The sequence below is a fragment of the Hemibagrus wyckioides genome, linkage group LG02 (genome assembly GCF_019097595.1).
Source record: "Hemibagrus wyckioides isolate EC202008001 linkage group LG02, SWU_Hwy_1.0, whole genome shotgun sequence".
NCBI lineage: Eukaryota > Metazoa > Chordata > Actinopteri > Siluriformes > Bagridae > Hemibagrus > Hemibagrus wyckioides.
Window position 1 is genome coordinate 6346203 of NC_080711.1, and position 16768 is coordinate 6362970.

The following is a 16768-nucleotide window of genomic DNA, read 5'->3' on the forward strand; positions in this document are numbered from 1 at the left end:
AGTGCTCTAAACATTTCAAAGCAATGCTGAGTTACTCTTAGCAGTATATTGAGCTGATAAAAGCAGTCTTAGTGAGGTTCTCTCAGCTGTCAGGGGTCGTGTCCTCCAGTTGTTCACCCAGTTCAACTGCTCTTACAGCTTCCGTGGCATGTTCTGGCAAAGCCGCTCACCGCATGAAAGGGTTTAAGAACTGTAAATGATTGTATCTCTAAAGAGTCCTAAGACTTTCATTTTGGAGGTCTGGTGTCTCAAATTGTCAGAATCTTGCTGGATGCTTCATAAACCGCTGTATACTTTTGGTCTTTAGACACAGACATTTTATTTAGCATTTAAACTGAGCTCAAATAATTCTAAGCCCTGTAAATAATAAAGAGAAATAATGATGAATAATGTGACAAAATGGTAAAATAAATACAGAATTTCATAGATGTACATATTGTGTATATTTATCAGATACACTATATTGCCAAAAGTTCTGGGATGTCTGCCTTTATATGCGCATGAATTTAATATGGAGTTGGCCTGCCCTTTGTAGCTATAACAGCTTCAACTCTTCTGAAAAGGTTTTCCAGAAGGTTTAGGGGTGTGTTTATGGGAATTTTTGACAATTCCCCTTGAAGCGCATCTGTGAGGTCAGGCCTGTCTTGCCGTCTCCGCTCTAATTCATCTCAATAATGTTCTATCAGGTTGAGGTCAGGACTCAACCGACTGTGCAGGCCAGTCATGTTCCTCCACACCAAAGTCACTCATCCATGTCTTTATGGACCTTGCTTTGTACACCGGTGTGCAGTCGTATGGGAACAGGAAGGAGTCATTCCCAAACTGTTCCCATGAAGTTAGGAGCATGAAATTGAACAAAATGTCTTGGTATGCTGAAGCATTACGAGTTACGAACTAAGCCCAAGCCCAACCCCTGAAAAACAATACCTGAACTCAAACTTTTGGCAATATAGTGTATCTCAGTTTTCAGCAACATACAAAAGCACACAATTAATCAAAATACCGGAAATGTGGAAAAATAATTGATCCTAAATCATCCTTAACGCATACGTACGTCTGGCTGCTCCTTTACCTTTTGTGAGCAGTTCTGTCTCATGTCATACATACGTTCATGACTGTTTCACTGCATGGAATGAAAGATAACTGATCGAGAGTAAATAATCAAGTATATGATTATTTTTTATTTATTTATTAATTTGTTTTGCATTCATTTTTATTTTAAATTTTCATTTATTTCTATGTTCCCTGAAATATTATGACTTGAACAACAAATAAAGTAATATTAAATGGCTCAAGTGAGATCTATCTATCTATCTATCTATCTATCTATCTATCTATCTATCTATCTATCTATCTATCAATCAATCAATCAATCATCTGGGTTGTTGATTGGAGGATCAGGGTTCAAGCCCCAGCACCACTGCTGAGCAATTGAGCAAGGCCCTTAACCCTGGGGTTACCAGGGGCAATGTATCATAACTGCCTCTGCTCTCTGACCCCAACTTTCTCAGCTGGGATATGCGAAGAAAAGAATTCCACTGTGCTGTAATATATGTGTGGCAATTATAAAGGCTTTGTGTCCACAGTTCTTCTTCTTCTAAAATAAAATCAAGTCTTTTTAGTGTCATGAACCGAGTGACATTTTTCACATCACTATTGCCAACACTGTTTACATTGTGAGAGTTGACCATATTTTAATTATTTCAATCTTAGTTCGGAAATTTCTGCACTTGGGTTTATTAAAAGTCTTTAGGTGTTTAAAAAAATTGAAGAAGAAGAGAAGAAGAATCAGCGTAATTAGCATTACAATCCTGTGCTTGTAGGCTAAATAATCAGAGACTAGCTTTTACACTACTTTTATTTAACACAAACTGTTATGCTAAAAGCTATTAACTGTCTGTAGAAAGCTAGCTACTTGCAGTCTAGATCACAGAGAAGATCTCAGCTTGGATAAAAATGTGAGTAAATGTGGTGAAGTTAAAATTTAAAATAAAACACAGATGCAATGATTTTCTTGGTAAATGAGTTTCTCATTAATGTTAACCTTTGTAAAATGGCCTGTGAGTCATTTATTGAGTCACGTAATAAAAATGTATGCTGTAATGTAGTTATTTACAAACGTACATCAGTTAATGTTTTGTTTAATGCTAGTCAGCTACCCAGCGACAGCTAAGTTAAGTAGCTAGCTATGTTGTTAGCAAGCTGAGATTAAATGAAGTGCTTAGCTATTTATAGATAAGTTTGTTCTCTCTCTCTCTCTCTCTCTCTCTCTGTGTGTGTGTGTGTGTGTGTGTGTGTGTGTGTGTAGTTCTGTATATGTAGCCTGTCAGCTTTTCTCTACAAATCCACACAATAGAAACCATCTGCTGACTAACACAAAGTTTTACTTTAGAAATGTTGACTTGTATGTTTGTTGTGTGTGTGTGTGTGTGTGTGTGTGTGTGTATAGCCACTATTGAGGCAGAAATGTGCTCATAATGATATGCAGGAGAAGTTAGAGAAAGAGAGATACAATTTGTGACAGCCTTTGTTCAATATCTATTACTCATTAGAAATAACTGTTCATATGATAGATAGATAGATAGATAGATAGATAGATAGATAGATAGATAGATAGATAGATAGATAGATAGATAGATAGATAGATAGATAGATAGATAGTTTATTCTATTCTATTCTATTCTATTCTATTCTATTCTATTCTATTCTATTCTATTCTATTCTAGATAGATAGATAGATAGATCTCCTGGATTTATCATAGAGTAACCACTCTAACCCTAGACTATATAATGAAATCTGGTCAGCAACAAGAACTTTGGAACCAAGTCAACAACTTAGAAGTGAACTTAGTCACGCCCTCTTTTAGCAGTTTTATTTGAACTTCACACATGCAAATTCAGATGTGATACAAACCCTCAGACACGAGCGATGAAACCTGAACAATAAAACATACATTCTTTTACAAAGCTGCATGTGTACATGCACAAACACACACACACAAAGGCTGTCACAAATTGTATCTCTCTTTCTCTAACTTCTCCTGCATATCATTATGAGCACATTTCTACCTCAATAGTGGCTATACAAACACAAACACACACACACACACACACACTCATATATACAGGAAAGGAGGGACAACAGAAGGAGAGAAAGGGCTGCTGGCTGTCACTGACTAACCACTATCAATGTTACACTAATCCCAGACACACATCCACAGAGAGCATGCCTAAAGAGGAGGAGAACTGTTGCAACATTTATGTTTAATGGCCTATGTTTAAGGAGTGCTTCTTTTTTTTCAGGCTTTTGGTCTGGTTTGACTAGTTCTGGAGGAGGGCTGGCAAGAAGGAGGGGAGATATACAGGGGAAAAGGAAGGTGTACAGAAAGACAGAAAACAGGTCAGCAGTGAAAGAGAGTATGAAAGGTCTTTGGGATCAGTGTCTAAACTGTCTCTCTGTCTCTCTTTATCTGTGAAGATAAAGCATCAAGCGGACACACGAAGGAGAAATCTGAATCAGGTAATCTGGAAATACTTTCTTAATGCCAAACACAAATCGGCCTTGGGTTTTTTTTTTGACGGCTGAATTCTTTTCCTGCAGTGACTTGTCACTCTCTGGATTCCTTGGGCTTGACAGACTGTGGAAATTATGTCCAGTTTCATGTATTACCTGCTCCCAGCAGTAGGGGGGTACACCATAGTGTCCCTCTACCTGTTGAAGAATCCACACATCCTGCACAAGAAGAAGCGGACCGCCTTCCACTGCACACACATCTCACACAGAGGAGGTAAGGTGTCTCACCTTCCTGGTCCAGGACATGTGTTCAATTCACTAATCCCTGTGTCAGCTTGACAGCTGAGAACGTACACAGTGAAGTGAAGTTAATGATTTCACTTGTTCATGTGAAGTTGTTTTTACCCTGAATGATGTGAATGATTTACCCTACACTATATATTTATATGTCACTCACCATCCACATGATGATATGACCTGTTTCAGATTTAGGACTGAAGCAAACATGATGTGAAGTTATAGAAATGACTCCACTAACTTTGCATTTGTAAGAAATCTGACGGGATGCTGCACTTGTAGCTTGCTGTATTTCTTAACGCACATGACACGGAACACAGTGCATTATGATTAGGGTTTGTCATTTGTATGTTGTGAAACTGGAATAGTTTCATTCATAAGAAGTAACTTCCTGAAGCTTTATTCTGGACAGAGTCTAATCTGGATTTGAGTCAAATTGGATTTGTATTTTCGATACACAAATGACAATCCTGGGGGAAAAAATGCACTGTTTTGTGAATTGGACCTAGTTGTGAAGAGAGCACAGTTCTACAGATTCACCTACTTATCATCTTATTGGGACACAATCCAGAAATTCAAATATTGGACAGTTTTGGGAAAGATGTTCACATATAATCATATTTAATTACATGAGTCTTTTTAATGTATTCTAGTTTAATATTCCTGGATGTTCCATCCATTAACCTAACCCTTGAAAAATGACTTTCTGTTCATGTTAAGTGACATAGAAATGAATAATTCTTTATGGGAAACACAAAAGTGGATAAACCTCTTTCAGCTTTCAGTTTAATTGACCAATTAATGAAGGGTACAGTGAAAACTTGCACTAATACACATTACAACCTCAAACTACAAATAACTCGCAACCCAAGTGTAAGAGCTGATTATGTCAGGGAAAAAGAGGAAAAAAATGATCTGATGCATAATAACTATTATCCTAGTTCTACATTTTCTGATGAAAGTCCCATGTGGTGTTTGTCTGTTCATTCTGTGATGTCTCACATGGATTCATTTTGTCTGAAAGTCTCACCTGGTTTTACTTTGTCCTCACCTAGCATGACAGAATGCAACAGATTTGCTCAGGATCAGTAATCAGCCCAGAACGAGCAGCAGAAACATTGTAAAGTTCCTCAAGCCCTATAGATTCATGTAACGCTGATCTAGCATTCTTAATCTCCTGATGACCCCATATACTGCAAGTTTTCCGATTTAATTTAGTGCTTGTAGCTAAAGTCATTAAGGAATTATCAAACAGCTCATATTAGCTGGGTTAAAGGGTGTTACAAAGCCATAATGTAATCCATGGGAGTGGCAGAGCTGAGACTTGAAAAACCGCTCCCCTGTGAAATATGTTTACTTTGTGATCTTATGTGGAAAAAAGGCTAGTGAGGCTGTGTTTGCACAATCGAAGTACGGAGGTTATGACTGGCTGCGTTACTCTCTTATCAGAATAAAAAAAGCGCATGAATGTCATGATGTAACAGGTGTGCAGTTCACTGAATTAATCCTACTGTTCCTTGTATCTACAGTTATTACAGGTCTACACTGAATAGACATAACATTCTGAGCAGTGAGAGGTGAAGCGAATAACACTGATGATCTCCTCATCATGGCACCTGTTAGTCCGTGGGATATATTAGACAGCAAGAGAACATTTTGTCCTCAAAGCTGATGTGTTAGAAGCAAGAAAAATGGGCAAGCGTAAGGATTTGAGCAAGTTTGACCAGTGCCAAATTGTGATGGCTAGACCACTGCGTTAGAGCATCTCCAAAACTGCAGCTCTTGTAGGGTGTTCCTGGTCTGCAGTGGTCAGTATCTATCAAAAGTGTTCCAAGGAAGGAACAGTGGTGAACCGGCGACAGGATAATGGGCGACCAGTGGTTAACACGTTTGCCTCGCACCTACAGGGTTGGGGGTTCTATTTGCATGTTCTACTTGTGATTCACGGGTTTCCTTTGGGTACTCCGTTTCCTCCCTGAGTAGACTGATTGGCATCTCTAAATTGTCCATAGTGTGTGAATGTGTTTGTACCCTGTCTTGGGTTGGCACTTCGTCCAGGGTGTCGTCTACCTTGTGCCTCAAGTCCCCTGGGATAGACTCCAGGTTCCCAGCCACCCTGTATAGGATAAGCATAACATAAACAGCTCTTTATACTGTATCTGCTCTTTATACTGAACTTTGCCTAGTTGATAAAATATCATCAGTACATGAAATTATGCTGTAAATGGTCATATTGTATTGAATGATGTATATAGGATATACTAGGACATAGTAAGGCTTCAGGTACAGCTAGGAGTTTTATTAATTGCTATGAATTTTTAATATTAGGCATCTCTGACTTTTCCAGGTTCTGGTGAGAGAATCGAAAGCACCATGGAGGCTTTCACACAGTGAGTAATCCCTCATCTCAGATCAGGTCATATAAACTCCTTCTTATAGCAAGAGTCAGTGATCTATTATTTATGTAATATATACCGCGCTACATCAGCCACCTCCTCCTGTTTATCACTGCTGATGTCTTTCGAACTCTTTCTTCTCCCTCAGCGCAGTGGAGGTGGGCACAGAGATGCTCGAGCTGGACTGCCACCTTACTCGAGATGGCCACGTGATTGTATCGCATGATGAGAACCTCCTCAGGCAGACTGGGCTCGACGCCAACATCGCCGATCTAAACTTAGAGGTCAGGGGTTCAAATGAGTTGAGAAAAAGAGTTCAAATGAAAGAAACTTCTATTATTCTGTTAAATGTGTACTGTAGATGCAAAACCAAGTGCTGAGTGTGTTATACTTCCTTTGTTCATGAGGAGGATATATACAGTGCTTTGCATAAGTATTCACCCCCCTTTTTGTAGTGGACTTCATTTGGATTTTATGGTGTGAATCTTCACAAAGTTACCCAGTAATACAGAATAGTATTGAAATAGGGAAGATATAGATTTATATATATATATATATATATATATATATATATATATATATTCTAATCTTAATGTTTTTATTCACTTGAAAACTAATGCTATAATTACATATAGTAAATATTGCCCAACATACTTACTTGTTTCTGTAACATGAAACGGGTGTTTAGTTGCAGACAATGAATTTAACTAGAATTTTTTATAGCACTTAATGCTTTGCATGATGTTTGCTTTGCATGTCCAGGATTCAATTCCAGCCTGTTCCTAAGTGTGTGTGGAGTTTAAATATTCTCACCATCCTTTAGGGTTTTCCTCCAGGTTCTCTGGTTTCCTCCAAAGATATGTATTGTAGGCTGATTGGCATCTCTAAATTGTCTGTAGTGTATAAATGGGTGTGTGATGGTCAAACCCTAGGCTTCACTCATCCCATGACCCTGTTTAAAGAAAATTGGTTATTAGGTGGATGGATTATGATTATTAAAAAGTAGGCATATTTTTCCAGAGAAGCTCAACTGTCCACAAAAACTAGAACCTATGCCATATGAATGTTGTGCAACAACAACAAAAATCACACTTTCATTTATTATTATTTTAAGTTTCATTTCAATTATTATTATTACATTTTATATTATTCCTGTTTTGAAGGAGATAAGTTTCCTAATAAGTTTTTTTTCCACTCTAGTTTTCATTTCATACTTTCGGTTATCATTAATCATAAACAGCTCTTAAATTGTCTCAAACTATCAAACAAACTATAAATAATCTCATGAGACATGAATGGAATGCTTGCAAATAGTAATACACAGGAACGAAGTAAAATCTTTATAACCTCAAGGAATGCAGATGATCATTTACTTCAGAAGTGTACAGCATAAAAAAAGACAGGCATTTATGTGATGATTCTTGTCCAAGTGGCAGAATGTCACCAGTGAAATACTGTAGCTACTTGTAATAATAGAATAAACATTTTTCATGATGGATGATCTTATTTTTAATGATTGTTCTCCAGGAGCTACCACCGTATAAGGAACAACTCGAGGTTACCTTTTACACAGGTGGGTTTCCAAACACACACACACACACACACATATATATATAGATAATTGTAATTCATTTCTAACACACACTGCTGCAGGTCACTACAGCACTGGCTCGGACAGAAAGTTTGTCCTGTTAGAAGACGTCTTCCGCAAGTTTCCAAAGATGCCCGTGAACATCGAGGTGAAAGAGTTCAACACAGAGCTGATTGAAAAGGTGGGAGTTCATACCTAAGCTGGATTTCAGAGGCTTGTTCCTACTTTAACTCCTGCCCAAATAATTTTTTCATTTGTCGTAAATCTTATGCCACATGACATCAGTCTGCTCTTCTTTGTTTTTTTCTCTCAGGTATCTGGTCTTGTTAAGAAGTATGACCGAGAGGACATCACAGTTTGGGCATCTATGGAGTCAACGATCATGAAGGAATGTTGTAAAGTGGTGTGTGTAATAACGCATGCTTCTGTAACACTGTGGTGCCGCAGACTTTGTAAAATGGAGATGATAAACAAATGATATGATTCTTCAGCATCCAACAAATCAGGACTCAGAGATCCAGAAAACAGCTTTTAGAAAAATGTAATGGCTTGTATGGTTTGAAAAGATGTGTGGAAATTCACGTGTCTTTACAAAACTGTTGGCTTCAGCAAAATACTCACCGAATTCACTGACAATCACTTTCATTGAGAATTTTTTTATCCACTTCACAGATTTTCTGATCCTTTTCCTGTGTCTTATTCTCTCATTTTCTGTGTTGGCTTGGCTAGAATTCCACTATGCCTTACATGTTCACAGTGACGCGTGGCATACAGTTACTCCTGCTTTACTACACAGGCCTTTTGCCCTTCGTTGCATTGGGTGAAAGTTTCCTGCAGTACTACCTGCCCCAAATCTTCAACACGTATGTGTTTTATTATTCAACATCATTTTTCTACTCTTATACTCTAATTGTATAGTTAGTGTATATTGTGTATTTTTAAATGTGTACATGGTGACTATACAATATCTCTGGCCATGTCAGGCATTACAGTATTTGAGGAGGGTTTAGTCATTTATTAATTTATATTTTTCTTTTCAGGACTTACATTCCAGAGCCTGGCATTCTTAGGAACCGATGGGTTATCTCTCTCATTCAAAAGTATTTACACAATAAACACTTTATAAGCAGTGTAAACTACAGAAATCTTCATGTAGAACTTTTGCTATTTTATATTTATCTATGTATCTATGTATCTCTCTCTCTCTCTCTCTCTCTCTCTCCATCTATCTATCTATCTATCTATCTATCTATCTATCTATCTATCTATCTATCTATCTATCTATCTATCTATCTATCTATCTGTTTGTTATAGGTTGACTTTGAGGAAAGCATTGCTTCAGCATCTTAAAGACAGAGGAATTCAAGTATGGAAATAAATCCATTTTTTTTTAATTTTGTGTCTTCCATTATGGCCAAATTCTATTTTAGCAATTTTATCTCTACATTTTTCTCTTTCTTTCTTTCTTTCTTTCTTTCTTTCTTTCTTTCTTTCTTTCTTTCTTTCTTTCTTTCTTACTTTCTTTCTTTCTTTTCATGTCATTTAGATCCATCTGTTTGTTTGTAATGAAGAACGGGACATCGAGGCTGCTTTTGCAGCGGGAGCAACTGGAGTCATGACTGATTATCCCACTCTCTTAGCAGACTACCTTAGGAGGCACAGACAGGCCACAAGATTGACAAGATGAATGTTGCACTGTATAATAATAATAATAGTAAGAGGAAGAAGAAGAAGAATAGTAGTGAGAATTATTTTTAAATGATTAAAGGTTTGTTTCAAATGTAAATAAATATATATATATATATTGTTAGATCTACAATATTGATTTTAATACCCTTGTTCATATTATAAACCGACTGACTTCCCTGTCTACTAGATTGTACACTGATTAGAAATTCTTTTGGTTTTGCTCCAGAGTGCAGATTTCATCACCTTTGTGAGAACATGGGGTTCTGGGGAATATTAGTGTCCAATGGAATAAAGCAAAACTAAACTATTCTCAAGAACAGAAGAATCATTCCTGGATTTTGCAATTCTCTCAGGAATACATTGTTCAAATCACATGTCACATTTCAACACAGAGACAACAGTTCTCATAAACTCAGCATGTGCAGCATGTGTGCAGCGAGGCCCTGGATTACATCATAGTTTTACAAGAGTAAAACAATGACTTTTCATGAAATGATAATAAGGGGCACTGAACCAAATCATGTTATGTTACATCTAACACTTTTTTAATGCAATAACGTTTAACTGTATCAAAACTGTCAGATTAATAGATTAATATCACAATGCACAATACAACTGAGTCTGAAGGTGTTTATTAAATTTCCTTACCAGCAGCTCTGTCAGTAGTTCTGGCTGTAATTGAAGTAACCAGTTTACATTAATGGCCTCTAATATGTTATTGTTTCTATAGTAACGATTCATTCAGAGATAATTGTATGGCAGACGATCTACATAATTTATGTCGAATAATTTACAGAGTAATAAAATGTATAATCTATGATGTGGATATATTCTGTAAGGAGATGTTTATTTAGCATTTTTGGTCTCCAGTGTCAGTGTTTTGTAACAGTAAATATGTTTATTAATATAGGAAACAGAGGACTTTGTGCTCTCCTGTAACATAACAAGCTATACTATTAAATCCATGAGAGCTGAAGGAACGACTGTTTGATATACTATATGGCCAAATATTTGTCGACACCTAACCATCACACAAATCTTCCCTAAACAGCTGCTACAGAATTGTATAGAATGTCTTTGTATGCTGTAGCATTACATTTTTTCCTCACTGGAACTAAGATGCCCAAACCTGATCCAGCATGACAATGCCCCGGTGCACAAAGTGAGCTCCATGAAGACAAGGTTTGTCAAGGCTGGTGCAGACGAACACAAGTCTCTGACCTCAGCATAACTGGAACTGAAACACCGACTTCTCCCCAGACTTCAGTGCCTGAACTCAATAATGTTCTTGTTTCTGAATGAACACAAATCCTCACAGCCACACTCCACAAATCTAGCTGAAGCCTTCACAGACGAGCAGACCCTTTTTTTTTTCTTTTTTTTTTTTAGCAAAGGGGGACTAAATCTGTAATGACATGTTCAACAAACATACATGGATGTGATGGTGAGGTGTCCATATACTATTGCCCCTACAATGTAGCTGCTATTAACTAATTATGTAAGTGACAATAAGAACAGACTTGTCTCCATGACATTACACGTAACTTTAAATGATTTTGTCGTTCATCAATACATTATTTTTAAAAAAGTGTTTTATTATTAGAAATGAATCCATTTCGATGTGATTATCTTTATATCTTCAGGGTTTTTTGTTTGTTTGTTTGTTTAACGTGTTGATTGCAAAACTTCATGTTTTGACTGCTCTCGAAAGCGTTAAGTCACACGCAAGCCCGCGTTTGATTGGCTGAGCGTATTCTCGGGATTCGTTCTCTCGGTCCTGATTGGCCGAAGGTGGCGCACTTCTGCGGCACGTGACGTCGGTGAAATTATTTAAGGCGGCGCGGTAAACAAGCGTCAAAGTGTAAATATTTTGGTTTACGTCGTCGATCGTGCGATCGCGTGTCGACATTTATCGTGCGTTAACTGTTGTTGTTGTTGTTGTTGTTGTTGTTGTTGTTTTAATCGGTTCAGAGTTTTAAGGTGGCTTGGAGGCGGACAGTGAAAGAGGAAAGAGGAGGGACTCTGCAGTGGCGCACGCTTGTTTGCTTGTTTTGGGGGAAAAAAATCGGAGTGACGTTGAGCATTTCATAACAACCTCGACTTCTCATGCCTTTCAGCTGACTGAGTGCTTTTTGTATTTAATTATAGGATTTATACCTCAGCCATCGCGAGTTATTCACATTTAGGTGAGTCTGTTTTAATGTTCAGCAAGCCGCTGGTTCCTGGATCCTGACTGTCTCGTGGACGCTCTGTTTATTTATTTATTTATTGTTTATTTCCGCTTTGTCTCCAAAGCTTGCTTTTGCAATATGCACAACTATCCACAGAAATCCGTCGCATTATTAACATGTAATATAAATGTCCGACATGCTAATCTAATGTCTTTTTGGTTTGTTACCGTGTTTGCATTGCAGACTGTTTGTTTTTAGCTGCAGCGTTGAGGCCCGTGACGTTGCGCAGGATCTATAGCATATGTCCTATTCCATAAAAATCATCTCCTTACATGTGACATCAATACTAATTTATCTTTATTATGGCATGGTACGGAAAGCCTGTCATGCTTAGCACAGCTGTAGTGAAAGCTCTACCTGGCCAAGTAGGTCAGACGAGTGTGTGTATGTGTGTGTCCTGATGATCATTAAACCCGGAAGTGTAGCACAAAATTATTTCCACACGCTCCTGATAAAATACACAAAGCAAAGGTTTCAAAGATCACAAATGTAACATCTTGTATCCTTTAAATCATTTCATTTTGTCAGTGTAGACCAGATGAACTGATCGATATTTTCTGAATATAAATCTGTACAACTATTTACATGGTCGATTGCTTTTTGTTGAAATGTGTATTAATTAGCTCATTTCTTGAGTATTAGATTATTTCATTCAAGCGTCCAGGCAAGCATGTCAATAGCTATAAAAATTCAATAGTAAAAAGAATTGTTCTGAGAATAATGATGATAATATGTGATGTCCAGCACAGTGACCGAACCATTGCACTGCATGTGAATGTTGCTCTGAAGATCTCATATTTCTGGATGTTGATCGCTTGTCTGTTCCTCTTGTTCTTCTAGCCATGGTGAAAGAGACTAAAGCCAAAACTTTCCAGGCGTACCTCGACTCCTGTCACCGCCGTTACAGCTGTGTCCACTGCCGTGCCCACCTAGCCAATCACGATGAGCTCATCTCCAAGGTGAGCTGATATCAAGTGAAATGAGGATGCGATTAATCATAATATAAAAAAAAAAATCACTTCATTTATCGAGCACAAGATTGAGAAGCTTTTCCATTTTTCCTAGTCTTTCCAAGGGAGCCAGGGTCGTGCCTATCTGTTCAACTCAGTGTGAGTATCTGAGTGTATGTAAAGTAGTAACATATAGTACGTTGTGTCCTTTTGGTTAATGTTTTTATTCTGTGCCACTTGATGATTTCAGTGTAAATGTGGGCTGTGGTCCAGCTGAGGAGAGGCTACTGCTGACTGGGCTTCATGCTGTGGCTGATATTTACTGTGAGAACTGTCACACCACTTTGGGCTGGAAATATGTAAGCACACCCTCCGAAACACAACATGTTTACATGTCTTTTGCCTCTTAAATGGTTGTTTCTGAAGGTGTTTAATTTTCTAGAACAGCAAGTTTTCTTTGCCCCCGGTGTCTGCGCTTTGTAACAGTAACTTTTACACCACAGGAGAGTTTTCAGGGCTTTGCAGAGTCTTATGTCTTATTATCTTGGAGGGGGAAAAATAGAGAAGCTGTTAAAGGAAGGACGTTTTTTTTTATAGTTGCCACTTACATAATAACAGGAACCTGCTTGTCTTTTGTATGTTCCACAACGCTGAACATAACTATAAACAGTTAAACGTCTGTCTTGTTCATTAATAATTAACACTGTGTTCACAAATTGTTGCGAGAGGACTTAAACACTTCAAGATGTGCTGTAAATAAATTATTAGATGGTTTTCTTACTACCTCATACCCCAAGGGTCTTATTCCTTACGTACCTGATTTTGGTATTTAGTGTTCCTCTAAACTGCATGCGATTGGATTTCAGGAAACCTAGACTTTAGGCCACTAATCAGGTCATTGTGCATGTGTGCAGAGGATGAAGGAAACGAGGCAGCTTGTGGGTTTGGATAAAAAATAGACACTGAATAAAAAATTGTATTACATGCAGTGTGTAAGAATTCAAACTCCAAAGTGTTTATCATGCAAAAATTCCTTAGCAGCCAGTTTCAACCCAACATGATGGATATTGTTTACACTGAGGAAACCTGTTAGTTATGCATTTATCATGGGTGCAAAGACATTTCCTGATTATTTCAGATACTGATTCGAAAACCAACCGTTACAGTGTTACTAGTTAAGTACTTCATGTAAAATAAAATGATCAAATTAAGATCAAATCTTTGGATAAATCATTTTATGTGGTTTGGCTGCCAGTGTTGCTCTCAAATTCACATTTTATTCGTCACATAGACAACCATCCACTTTTTGACGGTCTGTTATAATAAAATAGAATTAAATAAAAATTATAAACATGTTTAGAATAAAAATATAATTTTGTACAAAAATATATAGGGTGAAAAACTCTCTTTGCTATAACACCATGCATTTAAGTATGTCAATTATACAGCATTTCTAAAATAATTAAGATGTTTGACAGACTTTTCCTGAAGTTTTTGTTTTTTATCTACATGTAAACACATTATCTTGAGCTCAGACCCTTTGTGAGTTGCTCTCTGAGCTTTAACCGTGTGTGAAAGTGCTTCACCTCTGACATGATTATTTCTGTCTCTCTCCAGGAGCAGGCGTTCGAGTTGAGTCAGAAGTATAAGGAGGGAAAGTACATCATTGAACTTTCCCACATGATAAAGGACAACGGCTGGGACTGAAGTTCTCGTTGCCCACCGTCAGCATGATAAACTTTTTTTTTTTACTTTGTATTTGCATTACTATTGAGCACTTTTTTTCCATCATCGATAACCCAGTTCATCAGTCTTACATTTAAATGTGGTTGAAAATCAGTCAAATGAAAAGTTTAGCTCTTGTGTAGTTGAAATGGACAAAAAAAAACAACAACAAAAGACAGAGCTTAACTTGATCTCCAAAACTTTGCTGGAAATTAAATATACAGCTTTTTATATCCAGTTTGTTTAGTGTAATTCACGAGGCTGGGCAAAATATTGACCTTTATTGGAAAGGTCCAGTGATGATATTTAGCAGTTTTAGGTTCAGGTTGAAAGGCACGAGGTAGCAGATATGATTGTTTTTGGGTAAATGATTTACTCTGCATTATTTTGTGGTATTTGCCACTTGAGGTATCATTTTTTTATTTCAGTGTGAACTACATTGAGAGACTGAAGGCAATGTGCAATGTGTATGATTGTGTGTGAGACTGTATGATTGTGTGTGATTGTGTATGAGGCTGTGTGATTGTGTATGAGGCTGTGTGATTGTGTATGAGGCTGTGTGATTGTGTATGATTGTGTATGAGGCTGTGTGATTGTGTATGATTGTGTATGAGGCTGTGTGATTGTGTATGAGGCTGTGTGTGTATGAGGCTGTGTGATTGTGTATGTGTGATCTAGTGGAAGTGTTTCTCTTAATCTTTTGCCATTTTTCTTTTTAAATGTTTCATGGTATAAAAGGAATCCTGTTAATGTTAATGGGTTGTAGGATGTAGGCCAGATGGTGTACATTGTTTCCCCGAGACACATCAGTTACAGCTTAATTTAGAAAGTGATTGTGACTTTCGCTTGAGGAAAATATATATATATATATATATAAGAGACAGTCAATTGATCATGCTAGAATCTGAGCAAATTAGTAGCAAATGTCTGTAAATGCTAAATCATGTAGGTTTGTTTTATCACTTGCTGTGTTGTTACATTGTGATGAATGACTGTTGACTTTAGTGTATGTAAATACAGAATATATAAATAAAAATCTGAATTGTTACTCGTGGTGTTATGACTGTGTTATGAAGGTTTTTTTTTAAACGTTATATATATATATATATATATATATATATATACAGTATATACAGTTTGAGTGCAGCAGGTAACAGGATTTGGGTCTGAGCTCAGGTTACAGCGTGTGGCTTTTCTCTGAATCTTGACCCTGTGTCCTTGTGGGTTTCTTACAGGTTCTCAAGTTTCCTCCCAAAAGTGTGTGTGAGAGAGACAAAGACAGAGAGAGAATGTGAGCGTGTCACATGGTTCAGGCAGAACTGACCTCTCCTTCAGGGTGTATTCCTGCTTAAGGCCCAACTAGGTTCTAGATCATCCATAACCCTGACAAGGATGAAGTGGCTACTGAAAGTTTATACAATTTGCCCTATTGTTTATAATCCAAGCAACTTTAAATGTGTGTGAGGTTTTGTTAAATTTTCTTAGCCTAACGAGACTGTACATAAATATATGATTTGATATACAAATAAATTTGGGGCCTGCACATCACATGCAGTTTTTGGACAATTTCATGCTCCCAACTTTGTGGGAACAGTTTGGGGATGAACCCCTTCCTGTTCCAACATGACTGCACACCAGTGCACAAAGCAAGGTCCATAAAGACATGGATGAGCGAGTTTAGTATGGAGGAACTTGACTGTCCTGCACAGAGTCCTGACCTCAACCTGATGGAACATCTTTGGGATGAATTAGAGCCAGACCTTCTCGTCCAACATCAGTGCCTGACCTCATAAATGTGCTTCTAGAGGAATGGTCACAAATTCCCATAAACACACTCCTAAACCTTGTGGAAAGCCTTCCCAAAAGAGTTGAAGCTGTTATAGCTGCAAAGGGCGGGCCAACTCCATATTACATTCAAGTTCATGTGAAGGCAGACGTCCCAAAACTTTTGGCAAAGTAGTGTATTTATATATTAGCATATTGAGGTAGTTAATGTAATGCGCAAATATACAGAGTGTGCAAGTTATGTGCAAATAGTACTGAGTATCGAGTATAGTAATAATAATAATAATAATAATAATAATAATAATAATAATAATAATAATAATAATGGAAAGTGTAGAGTAGATACTGTATATGCCCAAGGCTAGAAATCGTCTATACATACATAACACTTCCCATGATGCCTTCTTTTCCATAACCATTATTATTTTTTTCTATAAGGTCTAGAAAAACTAGGAAGCAGTGCTGATGAAGAAGCTTCATAGTCTTTTTAAAAACTTGAATAAAACCCCATCTACTGCTAAACTACTATGTATTGGGCAACATTACACTAGTCCAGTATCAGGATGGCCTAACAAAGAAAAAGAAACATT

General features: G+C 37.3%; 2 protein-coding genes across 4 annotated transcripts; both read left to right on the plus strand.

Moving 5' to 3' along the window:
- The first annotated feature begins 3197 nt into the window (after positions 1–3197).
- Positions 3198–9796, plus strand: gdpd3a (glycerophosphodiester phosphodiesterase domain containing 3a). Of its 3 annotated transcripts, none has more exons than XM_058419034.1 (12): positions 3198–3400; positions 3479–3520; positions 3602–3788; positions 6159–6201; positions 6356–6491; positions 7735–7780; positions 7861–7979; positions 8112–8201; positions 8528–8661; positions 8839–8898; positions 9113–9164; positions 9345–9796. In XM_058419034.1, exons 3-12 carry the CDS (start codon positions 3650–3652, stop codon positions 9483–9485), a joined length of 960 nt encoding a protein of 319 aa, XP_058275017.1. In that variant the 5' UTR covers positions 3198–3400; positions 3479–3520; positions 3602–3649; the 3' UTR covers positions 9486–9796. The 3 variants fall into 3 exon arrangements, 2 of the variants coding, with proteins under 2 accessions (XP_058275017.1, XP_058275003.1); XR_009207508.1 differs by having other exon boundaries at positions 3199–3520; positions 9345–9566; positions 9714–9796; XM_058419020.1 differs by having other exon boundaries at positions 3199–3520.
- A 1545-nt stretch (positions 9797–11341) lies between these two features.
- ypel3 (yippee-like 3) lies at positions 11342–15441 on the plus strand. The gene is made up of 5 exons (XM_058419046.1): positions 11342–11673; positions 12559–12677; positions 12784–12827; positions 12919–13027; positions 14286–15441. The coding sequence occupies exons 2-5, from the start codon at positions 12561–12563 to the stop codon at positions 14373–14375; spliced, it is 360 nt and encodes a 119-aa protein (XP_058275029.1). The 5' UTR covers positions 11342–11673; positions 12559–12560; the 3' UTR covers positions 14376–15441.
- The last annotated feature ends 1327 nt before the right edge of the window (positions 15442–16768 follow it).

What these genes read in the sequence shown, in the direction of transcription:
- gdpd3a (XM_058419034.1), top strand. Translation starts at nt 3,650, where the DNA reads ATGTCCAGTTTCATGTATTACCTGCTCCCAGCAGTAGGGGGGTACACC. An exon ending in GTTATCTCTCTCATTCAAAA is followed by an intron (nt 8,899 to 9,112) that starts GTATTTACACAA and finishes TGTTTGTTATAG; the next exon opens with GTTGACTTTGAGGAAAGCAT. An exon ending in TTAAAGACAGAGGAATTCAA is followed by an intron (nt 9,165 to 9,344) that starts GTATGGAAATAA and finishes CATGTCATTTAG; the next exon opens with ATCCATCTGTTTGTTTGTAA.
- ypel3 (XM_058419046.1), top strand. Translation starts at nt 12,561, where the DNA reads ATGGTGAAAGAGACTAAAGCCAAAACTTTCCAGGCGTACCTCGACTCC. An exon ending in ACGATGAGCTCATCTCCAAG is followed by an intron (nt 12,678 to 12,783) that starts GTGAGCTGATAT and finishes CATTTTTCCTAG; the next exon opens with TCTTTCCAAGGGAGCCAGGG. An exon ending in GCCTATCTGTTCAACTCAGT is followed by an intron (nt 12,828 to 12,918) that starts GTGAGTATCTGA and finishes TGATGATTTCAG; the next exon opens with TGTAAATGTGGGCTGTGGTC.